General features: G+C 48.3%; 1 protein-coding gene across 1 annotated transcript; it reads left to right on the top strand.

Annotated features, from left to right (window-relative positions):
* Positions 1-1,972: 1,972 nt before the first annotated feature.
* Positions 1,973-21,426, top strand: rgmd (RGM domain family, member D). The gene is made up of 6 exons (XM_047051187.1): positions 1,973-2,707; positions 3,929-4,020; positions 5,207-5,247; positions 6,773-6,921; positions 14,689-15,185; positions 20,598-21,426. Exons 1-6 carry the CDS (start codon positions 2,527-2,529, stop codon positions 21,351-21,353), a joined length of 1,716 nt encoding a protein of 571 aa, XP_046907143.1. The 5' UTR covers positions 1,973-2,526; the 3' UTR covers positions 21,354-21,426.
* The last annotated feature ends 898 nt before the right edge of the window (positions 21,427-22,324 follow it).

The raw sequence follows: 22,324 nt of genomic DNA, 5'->3' as shown, positions 1-22,324 counted from the left end.
CCCTGATGGAGGTGGGGAGTCGGTCAGTGTCCCTGATGGAGGTTGGGAGACAGTCAGTGTCTCTGATGGAGGTTGGGAGACAGTCAGTGTCCCTGATGGAGGTAGGGAGACGGTCAGTGTCCCTGATGGAGGTGGGGAGACCGTCAGTGTCTCTGATGGAGGTGGGGAGACCGTCAGTGTCCCTGATGGAGGTGGGGAGACAGTCAGTGTCCCTGATGGAGGTGGGGAGACCGTCAGTGTCCCTGATGGAGGTGGGGAGACCGTCAGTGTCTCTGATGGAGGTGGGGAGTTGATTCCAGCATTGGGAGTGGCTTCAAGACTGAGTTCTTCAAAGGTTCTCCAGTGTTCTCCAAGTCTGGGTTCTCACATAATGGTTATAAATGGGGACGTTCTTTAAAGACTGCAATAAACATCAGCTGCTGACTTTCTCTCATACACACACACATATGGATAACACACATGCACAAACGCAGATGTAAATAAACACAAACACATGTAAACACTCAGATAAAAAGACACACACATACAGGGAAGATCAGAATCAGAAAGGGTTTATTCGCCATGATAGTTTGCACGGACAAGGAATTTGCTTTGGCAGGAAGGAGCAAACATTAAACATATAGGAATCTAAAATGTTTTTATGAGGACTAACTATACTAAGGGTGCATAACTAGCAATACTAAGTGGAATTTGAATTAAAATAAACTATACAATAAAATATAAGTTGCACTAATTTACAATATCAAAATACAAAAAATACAAATATTACAAAAAATGCAGACACAGATGCTTCATAAAATATAAAGCATGTATAAAGTTATTGCATGATTGTGTAATCAATAGATTTATTAATTAATCAAAGATTAAAAGAAAGAGAGGGGCAGAAAGAAAGAAAAAGGGAGATCGGGGAGAGAGATGGGCAAATAAAAGGGAGAGTGTGCTGGGAAAGAGATAAAGAAAGCAACAATTGTAAGAAAGGGAAAGAAGAGATGGAAAGAGAGAGAGAAGTTGAAGAAGAGATGGAAAGACCGTGAGGTTGAAGGGCAGACAGCTGCAGACTAACAACCCTCAGCTTCTCAAATTTGCGTCTGCCCCGGTTTCCCGCCCCCCGCCCCCCCCACTCCCTGCCTGCTCTGCCCCGGTTTCCTGGCCCCCCGCCCCTCCTCCCTCCCTGCCTGGCCTCCTAACAGCACCACCCCCAATAATCATGATGTCACCACAACACTTTCTCTTGTTTTTCGAATTGTTTAATCTTTTATCTCCGTTGTTTTATATGTTAGTCTACTGCTACATTGGCTGTAGGTCCTCCTCCCGTGTGTGTGTGTGTGTGCTTGAGTGTGTGTGTGTGTGTGTGTGAATGTGTAGTGAGCCCCTGCCCTGGGTTTCCACAGATCATGAATCCAGGAAATTATAGCAAAGCTAGGTATAACATGCAGCTATAGGGAGAACATCCAGCTATAGGTAGAACATGCAGCTATAGGGAGAACATGCAGCTATAGGGAGAACATGCAGCTATAGGGAGAACATGCAGCTATAAGTATAACATGCAGCTATAGGGAGAACATGCAGCTATAGGGAGAAAATGCAGCTATAGGGAGAACATGCAGCTATAAGTATAACATGCAGCTATAGGGAGAACATGCAGCTATAGGGAGAACATGCAGCTATAGGGAGAAAATGCAGCTATAGGTAGAACATGCAGCTATAGGGAGAACATGCAGCTATAGGTGGAACATGCAGCTATAGGGAGAAAATGCAGCTATAGGTAGAACATGCAGCTATAGGTAGAACATGCAGCTATAGGTATAACATGCAGCTATAGGTAGAACATGCAGCTATAGGGAGAACATGCAGCTATAGGTAGAACATGCAGCTATAAGTATAACATGCAGCTATAGGGAGAACATGCAGCTATAGGTAGAACATGCAGCTATAGGTAGAACATGCAGCTATAGGTATAACATGCAGCTATAGGTAGAACATGCAGCTATAGGTATAACATGCAGCTATAGGGAGAACATGCAGCTATAGGTAGAACATGCAGCTATAGGGAGAACATGCAGCTATAGGTATAACATGCAGCTATAGGGAGAACATGCAGCTATAGGTAGAACATGCAGCTATAGGTATAACATGCAGCTATAGGTATAACATGCAGCTATAGGGAGAACATGCAGCTATAGGTAGAACATGCAGCTATAGGTAGGTCTCTTCCACTGAACTTGTCTGGAACAATAGGAATTGTCACACACACTCCAAACACAAACACACTCCACACACACACACACACATGCACACTCACGCAGGCTGCAAAGTCCAAGAGCCTCCTACTGCCTCTCTCACACCTGCTGTATGAGACAACAACTGGAAGCAGGGTCACTGTGTGTGTGTGTGCCTGTGTGCTTATGAATATAAAAGTGAATGTGGTGTGTGTGTGTGTAGAAGAGAGGGAAGGAGTTAGTGTGTAAGTTTGTTGGGCGACATGCATACCTCAGTGCATGTTGGACAGTATAAGAATGTGTTCTCATGACAACAGACACACAGTCTCTGTGTAACATGCCTCCCTGTCGCCAGACAGGCTCTGCAGGGCCACATGCCTCCTCCAGGCAGGGACGGGCTCTGCGGGGCCAGCCAGGCTCCTGGCTCCTCGGTGGGCCTCAGACCCTGACCCCCACCCTGGAGGTCCGGCCTGCTGCCTGGAAACAATGTGAGTCATGCAGTGCCAACACCCTCCTCTCTCACACTACACAGTTGGGAGTTTATGACTGTGTGTGTGTGTGTGTGTGTGTGCGAAAGAGAGAGAAAAGGGGCTTGAGCTGGGATTACCAGTAGAAATAGCCATGGATCACTGAAACACAACAGAGCCTGGACTGTAAAATGTAGAATGTAGCTCAGCCTGGAGAATGAGCCAGGCAGCTGTCTGGAGGAGCAGCTGGCAGACTGGGGAGGAGGAGGAGGAAGAGGAGGAGGAGGAAGGATGAGGAAGGAGGAGGAAAAGGAGGAGGAGGAAGAGGAGGAGGAAGAGGAGGAGGGGGAGGAAGGAGGAGGAAGAGGAGGAGGAGGAAGGAGGAGGAAGGAGGAGGAAGAGGAGGAGGAAGAGGAGGAGGAGGAAGGAGGAGGAAGAGGAGGAAGGAGGCGGAGGAGGAGGAAGGAGGAGGAGAAAGGAGGAGGAGGAGGAGGAAGGAGGCGGAGGAGGAAGAGGAGGAGGAGGAGGAGGAGGAGGAGGAGGAGGAGGAAGAGGAGGAGGGGGGAGAAGAGGGAGGAGGAAGGAGGAGGGAGGAGAGGAGAGGAGGAGGAGGGGGGAAAGGAGGAGGAGAAGGAGAGGAGGAGGGGGAAGAGGAGGAGGAGGAGAGAGGAGCAGGCTGCATGGTACAGAGACAAGCATGGTGTAGGGTTAAGGTTAGGTGTCGGTTTTCAACTCAAACATCAGAGTTTCATTCTGAATCCACTCTGCTGAATGATAGTTAGATACTGTATACCTTGCTTCATCTACTCTACTGTACTATACTCCTTTCAATTCTACTCCACTCTAAACTCTACTTTACTCTGCTCTACAATGCTATCATGTATGCCAGTCTGCCAGTCTGTCTGCCTGTCTCTATTTTACAGGCCTGTATATAACATGGGACACCATCCAAAAGCGACACATGTTGTCAAGCCAAAGAACAATGAATGTCTATGAATGTGTGTGTGTATGGATGTGTATTTATGAATGTGTGTGTTTGAATGCGTGCAAGCATGTGAATGTTCTCTAGTCCATTTTCCACTCTCTTCCTTTGTCCAGCTCTGTGCCGATGCCCTGCCCAGATATGCAGGAATTAAGGCCCATCGCTCACAGGGAACCTTCCTAATCAAAGTGCCGATTCCTGTAGCAAACAGCTGCCCTGAGCCTTAACTCCTCTCTGTGGTCTGGTCTGGGTTCTATCAGTCAGAGCAAGGAGTTACTGGGCTCAGTTGCCCACGGAGACTGTGGAAACCAGGGTAACATCGCCTGCTGAGCTGCAAACACACACACCTGAGGTGAGTCACTCTGACACACACACACACACACCTGAGGTGAGTCACTCTGACACACACACACACAAACGTACACACACACACACCTGTGCACCTCTCTGCCGTACCTATACCAAGAGTTAGTTAACTAACCATAGATACCTTCAAGAGCTAGTTAACTAACCATAGATACCTTCAAGAGTTAGTTAACTAACTGGATATCTATAAGGGATGGATGTAGCTCAGTGGTAGAACATCACTGTAGATATGGAAGTGGTCGCAAGTTCAAATCCCCCTTCAAATTGTTTTGAATGAAAATAAAACATGATATTATTAATTATAATGAGTATAAATACCTCCAGATGGTTGTTTAACTACAGATCCAGCCAAGAGCTAGTTGTCTAACAAGAGCTACATTCAGGAGTTAGTTATCTAATTATAGATTTCTTAAATACTTAACTTTAGATACCTGAAAGTCTGTCTATAAATATATTCAGATGTAAATCTCTGTTCCTCTTCTGGGTTTCAGAGATCCCCTAGGTCTTTCTCTCCTTGTCAATCTGGACAGATACTCTATAGAGGGGGGTGGGGGCAGGGAGGTAGAGTGGGTATGGAGGGGAGTGGGGGCAGGGAGGAAGGGGGGGTATGGAGGGGAGTGGGGGCAGGGAGGAAGGGAGGGTTTGGAGGGGAGTGGGGGCAGGGAGGAAGGGGGGGTATGGAGGGGAGTGGGGGCAGGGAGGAAGGGAGGGTTTGGAGGGGAGTGGGGGCAGGGAGGAAGGGGGGGTATGGAGGGGAGTGGGGGCAGGGAGGAAGGGAGGGTTTGGAGGGGAGTGGGGGCAGGGAGGAAGGGGGGGTATGGAGGGGAGTGGGGGCAGGGAGGAAGGGAGGGTTTGGAGGGGAGTGGGGGCAGGGAGGAAGGGGGGGTATGGAGGGGAGTGGGGGCAGGGAGGAAGGGAGGGTTTGGAGGGGAGTGGGGGCAGGGAGGAAGGGGGGGTATGGAGGGGAGTGGGGGCACACCCACACCTCTGGACTTCCTCCACGTACTCTCCCAAGACTGCTGCAGCATCGGTGCTGCTGGGATGATAGAACAGCATCTTTATCACGGTTGAAACTGACCGCACATGATGTCTTTGGATGTCAGTGAACATGCAAATATAATTAATAGTCATATAATTAAACTAAATGTTTTCCCTGTTTTTCTTCTTCCTAGGAGATGTTATCCATCCATGCTTATACTCCTCAACCTGACAGGTGAGACCAACACAGCATTCACAGCATCAACAACACTTTGCTACAATGTCTTGCATTCACAGCATCAACAACGCTTTGCTGCAATCTTCTCCTGTGGACAGCCTGTCCTATCTGCAGACCTGTTTTTGCATGTGTGCAAGATCCCACCAGCCAGCTTGCAGAATTAACTTAGTCAGGCAGAGTAGTCATGGGGCCTCCAGGGAGGGGGCCTGCAGGGAGGGGGCCTGCAGGGAGGGGGCCTCCAGGGAGGGGGCCTGCAGGGAGGGGGCCTCCAGGGAGGGGGCCTGCAGGGAGGGGGCCTGCAGGGAGGGGGCCTGCAGGGAGGGGGCCTGCAGGGAAGTAAGCTCACAGGCCTCTCTGTGACAGAGGAGAACCTCTGGCAGGACAGAACAATCCCCATGTTCCACCTGGCTGGAGCTCTTGGTTCCCCTGCAGTGGATACATCAGACAACATGGGGGGGCCGGGGGGCCACAGGGAGGGGGGGGGCCAGGGGGAGGTGGGGGGCCAGGGGGAGAATAACACTAGTGTGAGTCTCAGAGCTGCTAGCGTGTGTAGTGAAACCAGTGATCCCATACCTGCCTGGGTTCACTTCACTCTAACCGAGCCAGAGAAGAGATCATCACTGAGCAACAGGAGTCTAACATCTGACAACCTTCATGGATCCAGGAGGATATTGTGATGGATTACTTTACAGTAATATTTTATACTGTAATTAGCTGGGTCCATTGTAATTATTTGTGTGTGTGAGTGTGGGTGGGTGGGCATGGGTGTGTGAACACTGCCCAGCCCGGCTTCACAGCTGGGCAAATGAAAGACAGAGTGTGGTTCAAGAGATGGAAAGTTGGCCACAAAGGAGAAACATACATACATGCTGAATGTAATGGAACAAAATCATAGCTGAGAGGTTTCGATGAGAGAATGTATACTTCATTGGACGACTTGCTAAACCACAAACAGTTTTTATATCGATTTACTATTCATACTATTTATATGTATAAAAACCATTTTAAAAGTCCATCATTGTGGAGATACAATCCTGTGGGATTTCAACATACTAATGCCAACAAAAACATACATTAAGTGACGTTGCAATTCCTAGTCAATATGAGTTGTTCCTTTGACAGTTACGAGCTTTACAGCAGTTTGCTTCACAACAGCCCATAGGCTAGGTCGCAGTATGCGATGCGTTTTTGTTATTTAAGCGTAATTAGATATGTAAATGTGAATTAGATTTCGTAATTAGAAATGTACTGTAAAGGGCCTCTATTTATTCGAACGTTTTAGTCGTAATAGCTTGACCGTAAAGTCTTTGTTGTTATATAAAAACATGTTCCAGTGGCCGTGTCCCGTGATTACCGCAAACCACACACGTAAATATGAAGTAGTTAACGAATCATTTGTTTTTCATTGGCCGACAACCGCCGCGGCTCCACCCCTCCCACGTAGAGCCGCCCCGACTGAAGGGGCCCCTTTTGAATGACAGCATTTGGGAAATGAGACGAATTTTTGTGTAATTTTCCGCAGCTCCAGCGTCCATGAGAAGCAGTCGAAGTTCTTCATTCTAACTGGATGGATTGGTATGGGGAGAAGCGGACCTCACAACGTGGCTAAGCTGCAGCTTTGGAACTGTTTAACCCTGACCATGGTCTTATCCTGCCTGCTGCTGCGACCAGGTACGATGGGGCTCTTCTCCTCCAACTCCTGCACGTACAGTTTAACAGTTTCCCCGAACCGTGGAATGGTGGTGATGATGGGAAAACATTCTTGGTTTGAAGCATTGTTTTGGGCTACGCATCACTTATTATGTATAGTATGAGGTTGGTAGGAATGAGTGAACGTTCATACATTTAAACAATAGTTATAATTCTTTTTAGGCAAATTGTTTTCAAATGTAATGTATCTTGGTAGAGACACGGTAGTTCAAGATCTTCTGTAGTTTAGTGGCTGCTGAGCTAGCTCATTTCTTGGCAAAGTTTTCTCCAGCTGACGAACTGGATAAAACAACTTTACTTATTATTTGGTTTGGAGATATCCAATGTTGTCATCATAAAGCCGAAGTCAAAACTTAATGGCTAACAAGCATAGCCTTTTTTTGCAACCTTGAGCTAGCTAGCTAACGTTACCTCTCAATTTAGCGTAGCTAATGTTACTTTGTAACTTCCAAACTACTAAAGGTCTAGTTTTGCAGTGTGCTCGCTTGGACGAGAGCGAACGTTCCACGAATATTTGTAATTTGTTGTCACAACTATTACTTCGTAGCCAAGACACGAACTGTTGGGTACCTTACAGGTTTTTATTCGACGGTGTAGTGTTTCATTCATGCTTGATTTGCTACCATGTTGTGAGCTTGACTCCGTGGCCTGCCTATAGCTGACCAAACAGCCCGTCTTACTGTTACATGAACACTGTAGAGACGATGGCCGCCGTCTCTCTGCTTCTACTGACGCCTGTAATGTAGCCGAATTAAACTTCTTACTCTACATTACAAGATCGACCTTACGTAAATGTTTGCTTGCTGTTTTATTGTTTTCCGGACTTTTTCAGCGTTTTAACATGTTGATATCTCAAGTAGAATCAATTTAACCCCATACAACTGGTAATTATTCAACCCAATTTTAAATATATTAGTCAAAAGTCACTGGAACCTAATAAGGACTAAATGCTGAGAGCCCCTTTTAGCCTTTGATACATTCAGCACAACACACAACACTCAACTCACACAAAACACACACAAACACACTCACAACACAAACACACACCCCTCTCAACTCACACAACTCTCACACACACACACACACAACGCTCAACTCACACAAAACACACACCCCCACTACTTTCCTGCCGCCTCATGTTGGGTGCTCTCTGCGGTCAGCTACAAAGACCTGTTTTGTTGTTGATGGTTCAACAGGCAGTGATTGTGTGGAGCAGGGATCAGCTCCACTGTGACCCCTGTGCTTGTGGTTGGGTTAGGGAGGTAGAAAGGCTAGGGTTAGGGTTAGGGAGGTAGAAAGGCTAGGGTCTGGCCTCCCACACCCTGCTTTCTCACAGGAGACTCGGTCTCTCTCTCTTTCCAGGAGGGGAGGGGGTGGTGGAAGATAGCAACAGGACTCTCTTCTTTATCTTAAATACTAGAGCTGAATGTAATGTTATTCTTACCTAGCTGGGTACAGCTCAGTGGTTAGAGCCTATGACTGCAGAGGAAGAGATCGCAGGTAGGATCCTTCACCATATGTTGCTGTGGCTAAAAAGCATCTGTTAGACAAACATTATTATTTTGAATGTTGTAATATTTTTTACAGAAACAGCTCGTTTCTGTTCACTGTCTGGCAGGGGGCTTAGAAGCTAAAACAGAACAGTTGTGTTTACTTCTAAACGGGTGCTTGGCTGCTGTTGTTAGCTGTTGGGAAACTCTCGATCTTCCAGCCAAAACAAGAGGCTCAAAACCAACAAAGTCACCTGTCGTACCAGAAGTGTATTTACATTCAGATTTAGGCTTGCAGCTTTTCACTTCCTGCTCTGGGTTCGGGTTAGTTTTGTTCCAGCTGGTTGTGAAGCAGGAACGAACCTGGCCTTCTGTGCTGCAGGCCTCTTCCCGCCAGGACCAGAACCAGACCAGAACATAGACCAGACCCTGGAGAACCAGACCAGACCCTGGAGAACCAGACCAGAACATAGACCAGACCCTGGAGAACCAGACCAGACCCTGGAGAACCAGACCAGAACATAGACCAGACCCTGGAGAACCAGACCAGACCCTGGAGAACCAGACCAGAACATATACCAGACCCTGGAGAACCAGACCAGACCCTGGAGAACCAGACCAGAACATATACCAGACCCTGGAGAACCAGACCAGACCCTGGAGAACCAGACCAGAACATAGACCAGACCCTGGAGAACCAGACCAGAACATAGACCAGACCCTGGAGAACCAGACCAGACCCTGGAGAACCAGACCAGACCCTGGAGAACCAGACCAGAACATAGACCAGACCCTGGAGAACCAGACCAGACCCTGGAGAACCAGACCAGACCCTGGAGAACCAGACCAGAACATATACCAGACCCTGGAGAACCAGACCAGAACATAGACCAGACCCTGGAGAACCAGACCAGACCCTGGAGAACCAGACCAGACCCTGGAGAACCAGATCAGAACATAGACCAGACCCTGGAGAACCAGACCAGAACATAGACCAGACCCTGGAGAACCAGACCAGACCCTGGAGAACCAGACCAGAACATATACCAGACCCTGGAGAACCAGACCAGAACATAGACCAGACCCTGGAGAACCAGACCAGACCCTGGAGAACCAGAGCAGAACATAGACCAGACCCTGGAGAACCAGACCAGAACATAGACCAGACCCTGGAGAACCAGACCAGACCCTGGAGAACCAGACCAGAACATATACCAGACCCTGGAGAACCAGACCAGAACATAGACCAGACCCTGGAGAACCAGACCAGACCCTGGAGAACCAGACCAGAACATATACCAGACCCTGGAGAACCAGACCAGACCCTGGAGAACCAGACCAGAACATATACCAGACCCTGGAGAACCAGACCAGAACATAGACCAGACCCTGGAGAACCAGACCAGAACATAGACCAGACCCTGGAGAACCAGACCAGACCCTGGAGAACCAGACCAGAACATAGACCAGACCAGAACATATACCAGACCCTGGAGAACCAGACCAGAACATAGACCAGACCCTGGAGAACCAGACCAGAACATAGACCAGACCCTGGAGAACCAGACCAGACCCTGGAGAACCAGACCAGAACATAGACCAGACCCTGGAGAACCAGACCAGAACATATACCAGACCCTGGAGAACCAGACCAGAACATAGACCAGACCCTGGAGAACCAGACCAGACCCTGGAGAACCAGACCAGAACATATACCAGACCCTGGAGAACCAGACCAGACCCTGGAGTACCAGACCAGAACCTGGAGAACCTGAACCAGACCAGAACATATACCAGACCCTGGAGAACCAGACCAGAACATATACCAGACCCTGGAGAACCAGACCAGACCCTGGATAACCAGACCAGAACATATACCAGACCCTGGAGAACCAGACCAGACCCTGGAGAACCAGACCAGATCATAGACCAGACCCTGGAGAACCAGACCAGACCCTGGAGAACCAGACCAGAACATAGACCAGACCCTGGAGAACCAGACCAGAACATAGACCAGATCCTGGAGAACCAGACCAGACCCTGGAGAACCAGACCAGAACATATACCAGACCCTGGAGAACCAGACCAGAACATAGACCAGACCCTGGAGAACCAGACCAGACCCTGGAGAACCAGACCAGAACATATACCAGACCCTGGAGAACCAGACCAGACCCTGGAGAACCAGACCAGAACATATACCAGACCCTGGAGAACCAGACCAGAACATAGACCAGACCCTGGAGAACCAGACCAGAACATAGACCAGACCCTGGAGAACCAGACCAGACCCTGGAGAACCAGACCAGAACATAGACCAGACCAGAACATATACCAGACCCTGGAGAACCAGACCAGAACATAGACCAGACCCTGGAGAACCAGACCAGAACATAGACCAGACCCTGGAGAACCAGACCAGACCCTGGAGAACCAGACCAGAACATAGACCAGACCCTGGAGAACCAGACCAGAACATAGACCAGACCCTGGAGAACCAGACCAGACCCTGGAGAACCAGACCAGAACATAGACCAGACCCTGGAGAACCAGACCAGAACATAGACCAGACCCTGGAGAACCAGACCAGACCCTGGAGAACCAGACCAGAACATATACCAGACCCTGGAGAACCAGACCAGACCCTGGAGTACCAGACCAGAACCTGGAGAACCTGAACCAGACCAGAACATATACCAGACCCTGGAGAACCAGACCAGAACATACACCAGACCCTGGAGAACCAGACCAGACCCTGGAGAACCAGACCAGAACATATACCAGACCCTGGAGAACCAGACCAGACCCTGGAGAACCAGACCAGACCCTGGAGTACCAGACCAGAACCTGGAGAACCTGAACCAGACCAGAACATATACCAGACCCTGGAGAACCAGACCAGAACATATACCAGACCCTGGAGAACCAGACCAGACCCTGGATAACCAGACCAGAACATATACCAGACCCTGGAGAACCAGACCAGACCCTGGAGAACCAGACCAGATCATAGACCAGACCCTGGAGAACCAGACCAGACCCTGGAGAACCAGACCAGAACATAGACCAGACCCTGGAGAACCAGACCAGAACATAGACCAGATCCTGGAGAACCAGACCAGACCCTGGAGAACCAGACCAGAACATATACCAGACCCTGGAGAACCAGACCAGAACATAGACCAGACCCTGGAGAACCAGACCAGACCCTGGAGAACCAGACCAGAACATATACCAGACCCTGGAGAACCAGACCAGACCCTGGAGAACCAGACCAGAACATATACCAGACCCTGGAGAACCAGACCAGAACATAGACCAGACCCTGGAGAACCAGACCAGAACATAGACCAGACCCTGGAGAACCAGACCAGACCCTGGAGAACCAGACCAGAACATAGACCAGACCAGAACATATACCAGACCCTGGAGAACCAGACCAGAACATAGACCAGACCCTGGAGAACCAGACCAGAACATAGACCAGACCCTGGAGAACCAGACCAGACCCTGGAGAACCAGACCAGAACATAGACCAGACCCTGGAGAACCAGACCAGAACATAGACCAGACCCTGGAGAACCAGACCAGACCCTGGAGAACCAGACCAGAACATAGACCAGACCCTGGAGAACCAGACCAGAACATAGACCAGACCCTGGAGAACCAGACCAGACCCTGGAGAACCAGACCAGAACATATACCAGACCCTGGAGAACCAGACCAGACCCTGGAGTACCAGACCAGAACCTGGAGAACCTGAACCAGACCAGAACATATACCAGACCCTGGAGAACCAGACCAGAACATACACCAGACCCTGGAGAACCAGACCAGACCCTGGAGAACCAGACCAGAACATATACCAGACCCTGGAGAACCAGACCAGACCCTGGAGAACCAGACCAGAACATATACCAGACCAGAACATATACCAGACCCTGGAGACCAGACCAGACCCTGGAGTACCAGAGAACATATACCAGACCCTGGAGAACCAGACCAGAACATAGACCAGACCCTGGAGAACCAGACCAGACCCTGGAGAACCAGACCAGACCCTACCAGACCAGAACCTGGAGAACCAGACCAGAACATATACCAGACCCTGGAGAACCAGACCAGAACATATACCAGACCCTGGAGAACCAGAACATATACCAGACCCTGGAGAACCAGACCAGAACATATACCAGACCCTGGAGAACCAGACCAGACCCTGGAGTACCAGACCAGAACCTGGAGAACCAGACCAGAACATATACCAGACCCTGGAGAACCAGACCAGAACATATACCAGACCCTGGAGAACCAGACCAGACCCTGGAGAACCAGACCAGAACATATACCAGACCCTGGAGAACCAGACCAGACCCTGGAGAACCAGACCAGAACATAGACCAGACCCTGGAGAACCAGACCAGACCCTGGAGAACCAGACCAGAACATAGACCAGACCCTGGAGAACCAGACCAGAACATATACCAGACCCTGGAGAACCAGACCAGAACATAGACCAGACCCTGGAGAACCAGACCAGACCCTGGAGAACCAGACCAGAACATAGACCAGACCCTGGAGAACCAGACCAGACCCTGGAGTACCAGACCAGAACATATACCAGACCCTGGAGAACCAGACCAGACCCTGGAGAACCAGACCAGAACATATACCAGACCCTGGAGAACCAGACCAGACCCTGGAGTACCAGACCAAAACATATACCAGACCCTGGAGAACCAGACCAGACCCTGGAGAACCAGACCAGAACATATACCAGACCCTGGAGAACCAGACCAGACCCTGGAGAACCAGACCAGAACATATACCAGACCCTGGAGAACCAGACCAGACCCTGGAGTACCAGACCAGAACCTGGAGAACCTGAACCAGACCAGAACATATACCAGACCCTGGAGAACCAGACCAGAACATATACCAGACCCTGGAGAACCAGACCAGAACATAGACCAGACCCTGGAGAACCAGACCAGAACATATACCAGACCCTGGAGAACCAGACCAGAACATATACCAGACCCTGGAGAACCAGACCAGACCCTGGAGTACCAGACCAGAACCTGGAGAACCTGAACCAGACCAGAACATAGACATACCCTGGAGAACCATACCTGAACTTGAATAAGATGGATACGTCTTGTTTTTGTAGGGGTGTGCATCAGAAATCTTTTTGGCTTTTGTAAAAGTCTGTTAAGATTTCCATTACTCAGGTGTAACCCAGTGGTTGGACAACATTACATGTTTGATTGACAGGACCAAGCTCCTCCTCCAAAATGGTTCCACTGCAGCACTGCAAAAAGCAGCTTCATGATTGGTTAACCTGTTGCCATGGCTTGACAAAGCACAAATGGTTCCCTTTTACTATTTTTGTGGCCCCAGTGCTCACAGGAACAGTGTTGGTCTCAAGATAATTTCTTCAAATAATGTGAGTTCTGTTGAGTTGTTCCAACTCATACAGCTGTGAACCAGACCAGACCATGAACATTACTATGGACCAAATTAGGCCAGACCATGTAACTTTTGACTGTTTGCTATTGGGAGAGCAATGCGCTGACTGTCTGATATGTCATAGTGACTGTTCTGACCATAGACATAATAAAGAATAGACGCCGCATCGAACGCTACTGCCTACTGGCGCTGATTAGACGTGGGGCCGCCATCTTGGAAAGGTCACCCGCTCCACTCAGTGTAATCTCTTTGGCTGGGGCAATGAGCTGTCAGCGCATTTAATTAATCATACCGAACTGAATACCGAACAGATTTTCACGCGGTTTGCTTTGCTGCAAAGATCATACATGTAGCTATGATACAGGACATGGTTATTATTTTCACAAAATACAACCAATAGTATGGTAATGTTAAATCTTACTTGTGAAAAGTAATCCCCTGAGCCCTGTTTGCGATTGTCTGCCGATTTGAGCAAGAATATTCTGCACAGTGCTGGCATCTTGTTTATTCTGATGCTAAGCAACTAGGAACTTGACCTTTCCAAGATGGTGGCTGCATTTCTTGTGCCCAGCAGCCAATGTGGCGGCTACTCTTTATTATGTCTATGGTTCTGACTGGCTGACATGTCATAGTGACTGTTCTGACTTCCTGATATGACATAGTGATTGTTCTGACTGGCTGATATGTCATAATGACTGTTATGATTGGCTGAGATGGCATAGTGACTGTTCACTGTTGTCTGACTGTTCTGTTTCTTGTTGTGCTCCAGCTCACTGTCAGCAGTGTCGTATCCAGCGCTGCAACGCAGAGTACGTGACCTCGACGTCGCCCTCCAGTGGGCTCCAGGAGGAGATGCAGCCGGACTACTGCATCTCCTTGCGGGCGTATGCTCTCTGCACCCGCCGTACCGCGCGCAGCTGCAGAGGAGACTTGGTGTACCACTCGGCCGTGTTCCGCATCAAGGAGCTGTTTTCACAGCACAACTGCTCCTCCGAGGGGCCCACCTCCCCCGCCCGGGCCCCTGGCACCCCCCGGCCTCCCCTCCCCCGGCTCTGCGACTATGAGAGCCGCGCCCTGGCCACTGGGCACCTCGGCAGGTATGCTCACTGCAGCCTGTTCGGGGACCCCCACCTGCGAACATTCAGGGAGGAGTTCCAGACCTGCAAGGTGGAGGGGGCATGGCCTCTCATAGACAACCGCTACCTGTCCGTGCAGGTCACCAACGTACCTGTCGTCCAGGGATCCAGCGCCACGGCAACCAGCAAGGTAGGCGGGGTCTGGAGACGGGCGGGGAAAGTGGAGCTAAGGGCTCTGAACTTGATGATGATAATCATAATAATAACTTTTATTCATATAGCACCTTTCGTGTTTTGATGCATAGGGTTAGTGTGTGTGTGTGTGTGTGTGAGAGAGAGAGACACAGACTGTGAGAGAGACCGAGTGTGAGAGAGAGACACAGACTGTGAGAGAGACCGAGTGTGAGAGAGAGACACAGACTGTGAGAGAGACCGAGTGTGAGAGAGACGGCGTGTGAGAGAGACAGCGTGTGAGAGAGACAGCGTGTGAGAGAGACAGCGTGTGAGAGAGACAGCGTGTGAGAGAGACAGCGTGTGAGAGAGACAGCGTGTGAGAGAGACAGAGTGTGAGAGAAGTGTTGGCTGGGGCCATGGTTGAGTGCTCCTGTGTTAACGGGTCATATGGTAGTGATTAAGGTGCTCCACATTCCCCTTTCACCCCGTCTGAAGCGGCGTCACCCCTCTGATAGATGCTCTCAAACTCTCCTGAGAGACCAGGAGGAATACCCAGCTAGCCCTGGTCTGGTCCTAGCCCTGGTCTGGGACTGGTCCTAGGTCTGGTCTGGTACTGGTCCTAGCTCTGGTTTTGTACTGGTCCTAGGTCTGGTCTGGAACTGGTTCTAGGTCTGGTACTGGTCCCAGGTCAGGTTTGGTACTGGTCCTAGGTGTGGTACTGGTCCCACCCCTGGTCTGGTTCTGGTCCTAGTCCCGGTCTAGTACTGGTCCTAGGTCTGGTCTGGTACTGGTCCTAGCTTTGGTACTGGTCCAGGTCTGGTACTGGTCCTTGGTCTGGTCTGATACTGGTCCTAGGTTTGGTACTGGTCCTAGACATACAAAATATACAAATTAAATGAGATACTAAATATATAAATATTACATGTATTTGTGTGTTGCGGCCCCCGTGGCTCTAGCGGCCTAGGGTAGGTGGCACAGAGACCCGTAACATCGATCTCATGCAGGTCGGTGCAGCGTAAGGCAAAGTGAGGGACAACCAACGACGCAGACAACCAAAGCCACCGTCAAACTTAAATGTTTAATAAAAACACACGGTGAAGGGGTTAGGGAGAAGGGGCTGAGCCGGACCCAACAAATGAAAGAATATCACAAAACACCCCTGACTGACCTTGCCTGCCTCAAGTCCTCTAGGCTAAGAAACTAACTAAAAAATACAGAGGGTGGTCCGCTCAGTTCTCTCTAGTGTGCATAGACAGTATCCTCTACGGGTGGTGTATGCCCATGGGCGGCTGGCTATGAAAGACCCCCTTCTCCCAGGGACATAGGGATCGACAAAACACAGTTATACAGAGACTTAAACAGTAAACAGAAAACAACTGCCCCCACAGCAGTACATACTCACAAGAAACTCACATGAAACCGTACTATGTATGTAACTGTGTCAATGTGGGAACAAAACAAGGTGTATGCATGCATGTTCGACGTGTTGTGGTGTGTCAAATGGAAAAGCAAAAGAGTCTCTCTTGGGGATCCAACCGGCTGGGCTTTTATACCAGGAGGCGCAAGGCAACGGGCGTCCGCTGATTGGTTCCTCCACGGTCAGGCAAGGCGGGAACATCAAGGAGCGCAATCAGGCACATAGGGAACACCTGGCAGAATCACAAGGGAGAAACCACAACGCATACAGGGGAGACCTACATGCGTAACAGTGTGTATGTATATAAATTTACGTTTTAAAGTGTTCACATTTATTTATTTATCCTTACATTTATTTATTTATCCTTACATTTATCCACAGTGTCACTTGCTGCAGCAAAATAAATCCGGTGTCCGCCGTCACCAAATCAGGGGGCTGGTTAAAGCCTCTGATTGGTGTTTCAACTTGAATCGACAGCTTTTGACTCATTCAAGAAGGCAGCACCTAGTGCGGATTCAATGAATAAAATATTGCATGCTACAGTGGTCGAAATGTTGTCGGTAGCTGATGAAATGGAGGCAACTGCCAATTAACTTTTTTTTACATCTTATTGAGAGATTTGCTGAAATTATAGCTATGATATCGGCGGCCCTGACTGACACAGACATCAATGAAAATATGTTCACGATCCTTGGCGAATGGTACAGCATAGGGGTGGGCAAATCGATCTCAAGACCGATAGTATCGATACTAACGTTGGTATCAGTAGCCTATTGGTTGATACTGGCGTGATAAGATCGATACTTAAGTTTCAATTTCTGTTCTCTACATTCAGTACACAATTCCCTTTACATCATAGTGGGTGTAACTTGTGCAAACATCGTCTAACTTCGCTCAAGCTCACTTTGCCCCTCCCCTGCTAGGCTGTGAGTTGTTGCTGGCGTGTACGTGCAGTAACACGACTCAGCGGCGCGCACACTAATAGTATTTTGGACAAAACTCGTTGTCCTATGTTTGATTATGATCATAATCATGAACAAGTAATTAAAGGAAAAATCATTAAATTATCTACAAAATTCAAATTTAAAACTATAAAAGTAAATATATATATATATATATATATTAGTGCGGTCAAACGATTAAAATGTTTAATCGCGATTAATCGCATTAATGTCATAGTTAACTCGCGATTAATCACAATTAATCGCACATTTTTATCTACTCTAAATGTCCCTTGATTTCTTTTTGTCCCATTCTTTTTTCAAATTGTAATGCTCTTATCAACATGGAAAAGTGGTTCGGATTGCTTCGTGCAAATATTTTTTGTTATTGAAAACAACATTGCAATCGCCTGGCTTTGACGAGGGGGCGGAGAATTCGCATCATCTGTGTGCTTGGCCATCAAGTGGTATTTCAGACTGGACGTGCTGCGATGATAGCTCAGTTTACAACGACAAAACACACAGATCACTTTGGTCTTGTCAATGGAACCATTTGGCAACTTTTTAAAAGTAAACTTTCCATTCAGAATCTTATTGGCATCCATTTCGGCGTCTCGCGCTCGCCATCAACTCAAAACGTAACGTTAACCTACTACCAGAGAATGTCTCATATCCGTAAACGGGCTCTGCTACTACGCTTTAGCCGGATCGCAAGCCAAACAAGTGTGTGGCGTGCCTGTTGTTTTGTTTCCGGTCTAGCTAGATCCGGTGTGGTGTTGTAGTTTTTCTAACTTCGGTAGTTGTTGCAACAGCATGTGAAAAAAAACTACAAAGTTTGCTAGGCCAAAAAGAGCGTTAATCGCGCGATAAAAAAATTTACGCCGTTAATTTGGGTTTGCGTTAACGCCGTTAATAACGCGTTAAACTGACAGCACTAATATATATATATATATTTACGTTTTAATGTGTTCACATTTATTTATTTATCCTTACATTTATCCACGGTGTAACTTGCTGCAGCAAAATAAATCCGTTGTCTGCGTCACCAAGTCAGGGGGCTGGTTTAAGCCTCTGATTTGTGAATGAACAGTATTAAACACCAGGCAGGCTCAGCCAGTCAATCAAGCTCTCTTCGATCTAGAGGGATCCTCTATCGCCTCACTCTACAGCTGCTAGGGGTGTGCGATACTGCAAAATGTGGTATTGATCCGATACCAAGGAGTAAATACAGGGCCATACGGCACACCTGCCAATACCAATATTGCTAATTTGCAATATTACTTTTGCAAAGTAGTGTCATGACTATTTAGAAATAAATAAATGTGAACACATTAAAACGTAAATATATATATATATATATATTTACGTTTTAATGTGTTCACATTTATTTATTTATCCTTACATATATATATATATATATACACACACACACAAATACATGTAACATTTATATATTTAGTGTCTCATTTATTTTGTAATTTATATATTTTGTATGTCAATTAGGCATTTCATTATATAATTATTTCACAATAATTGACCCATTTATTTAAGCTTTGTGTCATATAATTATTTATTTATCAAAGTATTTATTTAGTTTTGGCCCCTATAATCCTCCATAGCTTACTGCTTACACTAAACTGCTTGCCCTAAAGTGTAGTAAAAACCTGCCAAATTTGACTTTTGCTGACATCTACATTTACAACGCCCACAAGCCCTTTCCATACACTGGGGAACACGAATAGCGTTTATCACTGAACTGAATTGCCATCAGGTTCTGTTGTAATATCACATTGGGACACCATCAGTCCACCAAATAAAAAGTAGTTTAGCATACTAACACCACTCCAACAAGTAGCAACATAACAAAATTCAACCATATAACACCAACGTTACTAATGTAGCCTAAGGCTGAATCCCTTACTCTGTCTTACCCCTAACCCTTAGTTTTGCACGTTCCCGTGAGAGTTAAGTGGTGTCCCAATACTCTTTTTGATCGAGGGGTAGGGCTAAGACAGGGGTATACACCCCTTAAAAACAAGTGAGCTCGGGAGCTTTCTTGAAACCTAGGGGTATGTGAATACTGCACTACCTGCAACAATGGCGGAGAGATCATCAATAGAGTCCCATAAATGTAATATTTTCGGCTTAAATAATTCATTTAAAAATAATTGTTTTGTTTTCTACATAGTCCTGTACATATTTATTTGCAACCATGTTCTTAATTGAAACGTTTTTTTTAAATCGCTAGTATGCTACGCTAATGTTACACGAGTTTCACAACAGTCCCGCATTTCTCTGATTAGCCATGAATGGACTCCATGCATGAATTTCAAATGAATTTGGTTTGATATCAGTGTATGACACTACTTGCTTTGGAGACATCGATATACGTAACCATAACCAAGTGGTGTCTCATTTCATACGGCAATGTAGCCCTTACCCCTAAGTTTTGAGACATAAGGGCTAGGGGGTAAACTAAGGGCTAGGGGTAAAGGGGTACAGAGTGTTGGGATTCGGCCTAAATATAGCTTATGCTAGCTGTCCAGAATAACATTATACATGCAACAAATTATAAGTGACATGTTTTAATCCATTTCTTGCAACGCTCAGGGTTTTTTGAGACATTGTAATAGGTTAATCCATTTATTTGAGATTTGCTGTTATCACTGCCCACAGCACAGCAGCTAGACGGCATCTTGCAATTTAGTCTTAAAGATGGCGCCGCGACCACTGTGTGACGTCACATGAAATCTATGAATAGACTGTAGCTAGTCTGGATGCTCTGCAGGAGATAAGCTTGGGTGCGTGCTGATGTGAGATGGTTGTGTCAACATCAGTTAAACCAAGTATGGTCTCTTTACATACAGTTTGTTAGTTGTCTTCTTATCACAGTAAGAATATTAGAATAAATGTATTAAGAGCGTCATTAGTCATGCTCTGTTTTACCACCCAAGCTGCAGAAAGATCTCAGTGTTGGAAAGGTGATGCTGGGGTGACACCCTGTGGTGGTTTTGGGCATTAGTCTTTCTCCTCATGATTCATCCTGTGGTCCCCTCCCTCCCTCCCTCAGATAACGGTGATCTTCAAGTCGTTCCAGGGCTGCACGGATCAGAAGGTGTACCAGGCCACTACTGAGGACCTGCCCTCGGCCTTTCAGGACGGCAGCAGCAGCAGTGGGGGGGGCAGTGGGGGGGGTGAGGCGTCCAGCCTGCTGATCCTGGACCGCCCCGGCCCGGCTGGGCGCCATGTCCACATCCAGGCACGCTACCTGGGCGCCTCCATCATCGTGCGCCGTGTGGGACTCTACCTGACCTTCGCCATCCGGGTCCCCGAGGACATGCTGGGGCCGGAGGAGGTGGGCCTGCAGCTCTGTCTCCATGGCTGTCCTCGCAGCCAGCTGATCACACAGCACAAGCTGGGGCCTGCCCCGCCCCCCAGGGCCCCGCCCCCCAGGGCCCCGCCCTCCAGGGCCCCGCCCCCACAGGTCTACTCGGTGGAGCAGGCCACGGCTCGTTGCCGGGAGACACTGCAGGTAGAGGATGTGTATTTCCAGTCGTGTGTGTTTGACCTGCTGACCACCGGGGACCCGGCCTTCTGTCTGGCTGCGTTCGGGGCGCTGCAGGATCTGAAGGCCTTGCCTCCCTCCAGACTCAGGCAGAGCTCTGCCCCTAGCCCCCCCAGGACTCCTCGCCTGCACAGCAGGGGGGTGCCCCTCCCCACCACACACACTCTGCTGCTGCTGCTGGGCCTGCTGCTGGTGTTAGGAGGAGAAGGAGGAGAGACTCCTGTCTTTTACTCTCTAAACAGTCTGAAGGACCCAGCGTAAACACACCCACTCGTCTACACACCTGTACATTGGATCAGCACTAACACACACGCACCCACTCGTCTACACACCTGTACATTGGATCAGCACTAACACACACGCACCCACTCGTCTACACACCTGTACATTGGATCAGCACTAACACACACGCACCCACTCGTCTACACACCTGTACATTGGATCAGCACTAACACACACGCACCCACTCGTCTACACACCTGTACATTGGATCAGCACTAACACACACGCACCCACTCGTCTACACACCTGTACATTGGATCAGCACTAACACACACGCACCCACTCGTCTACACACCTGTACATTGGATCAGCACTAACACACACGCACCCACTCGTCTACACACCTGTACATTGGATCAGCACTAACACACACGCACCCACTCGTCTACACACCTGTACATTGGATCAGCACTAACACACACGCACCCACTCGTCTACACACCTGTACATTGGATCAGCACTAACACACACGCACCCACTCGTCTACACACCTGTACATTGGATCAGCACTAACACACACGCACCCACTCGTCTACACACCTGTACATTGGATCAGCACTAACACACACGCACCCACTCGTCTACACACCTGTACATTGGATCAGCACTAACACACACGCACCCACTCGTCTACACACCTGTACATTGGATCAGCACTAACACACACGCACCCACTCGTCTACACACCTGTACATTGGATCGGCACTAACACACACGCACCCACTCGTCTACACACCTGTACATTGGATCAGCACTAACACACGCACCCACTCGTCTACACACCTGTACATTGGATCAGCACTAACACACACGCACCCAGTCGTCTACACACCTGTACATTGGATCAGCACTAACACAGACTCTGAAATGTGAAAATCCCAAAATGACTGTTGAACTCAGCTCTGATTGAAGGCGGCGTCATCAAAATTGATTTTTGTAAATAACAATTC

The sequence above is a fragment of the Hypomesus transpacificus genome, unplaced genomic scaffold (genome assembly GCF_021917145.1).
Source record: "Hypomesus transpacificus isolate Combined female unplaced genomic scaffold, fHypTra1 scaffold_139, whole genome shotgun sequence".
NCBI lineage: Eukaryota > Metazoa > Chordata > Actinopteri > Osmeriformes > Osmeridae > Hypomesus > Hypomesus transpacificus.
This window is presented reverse-complemented; position numbering and strand designations above follow the sequence as displayed.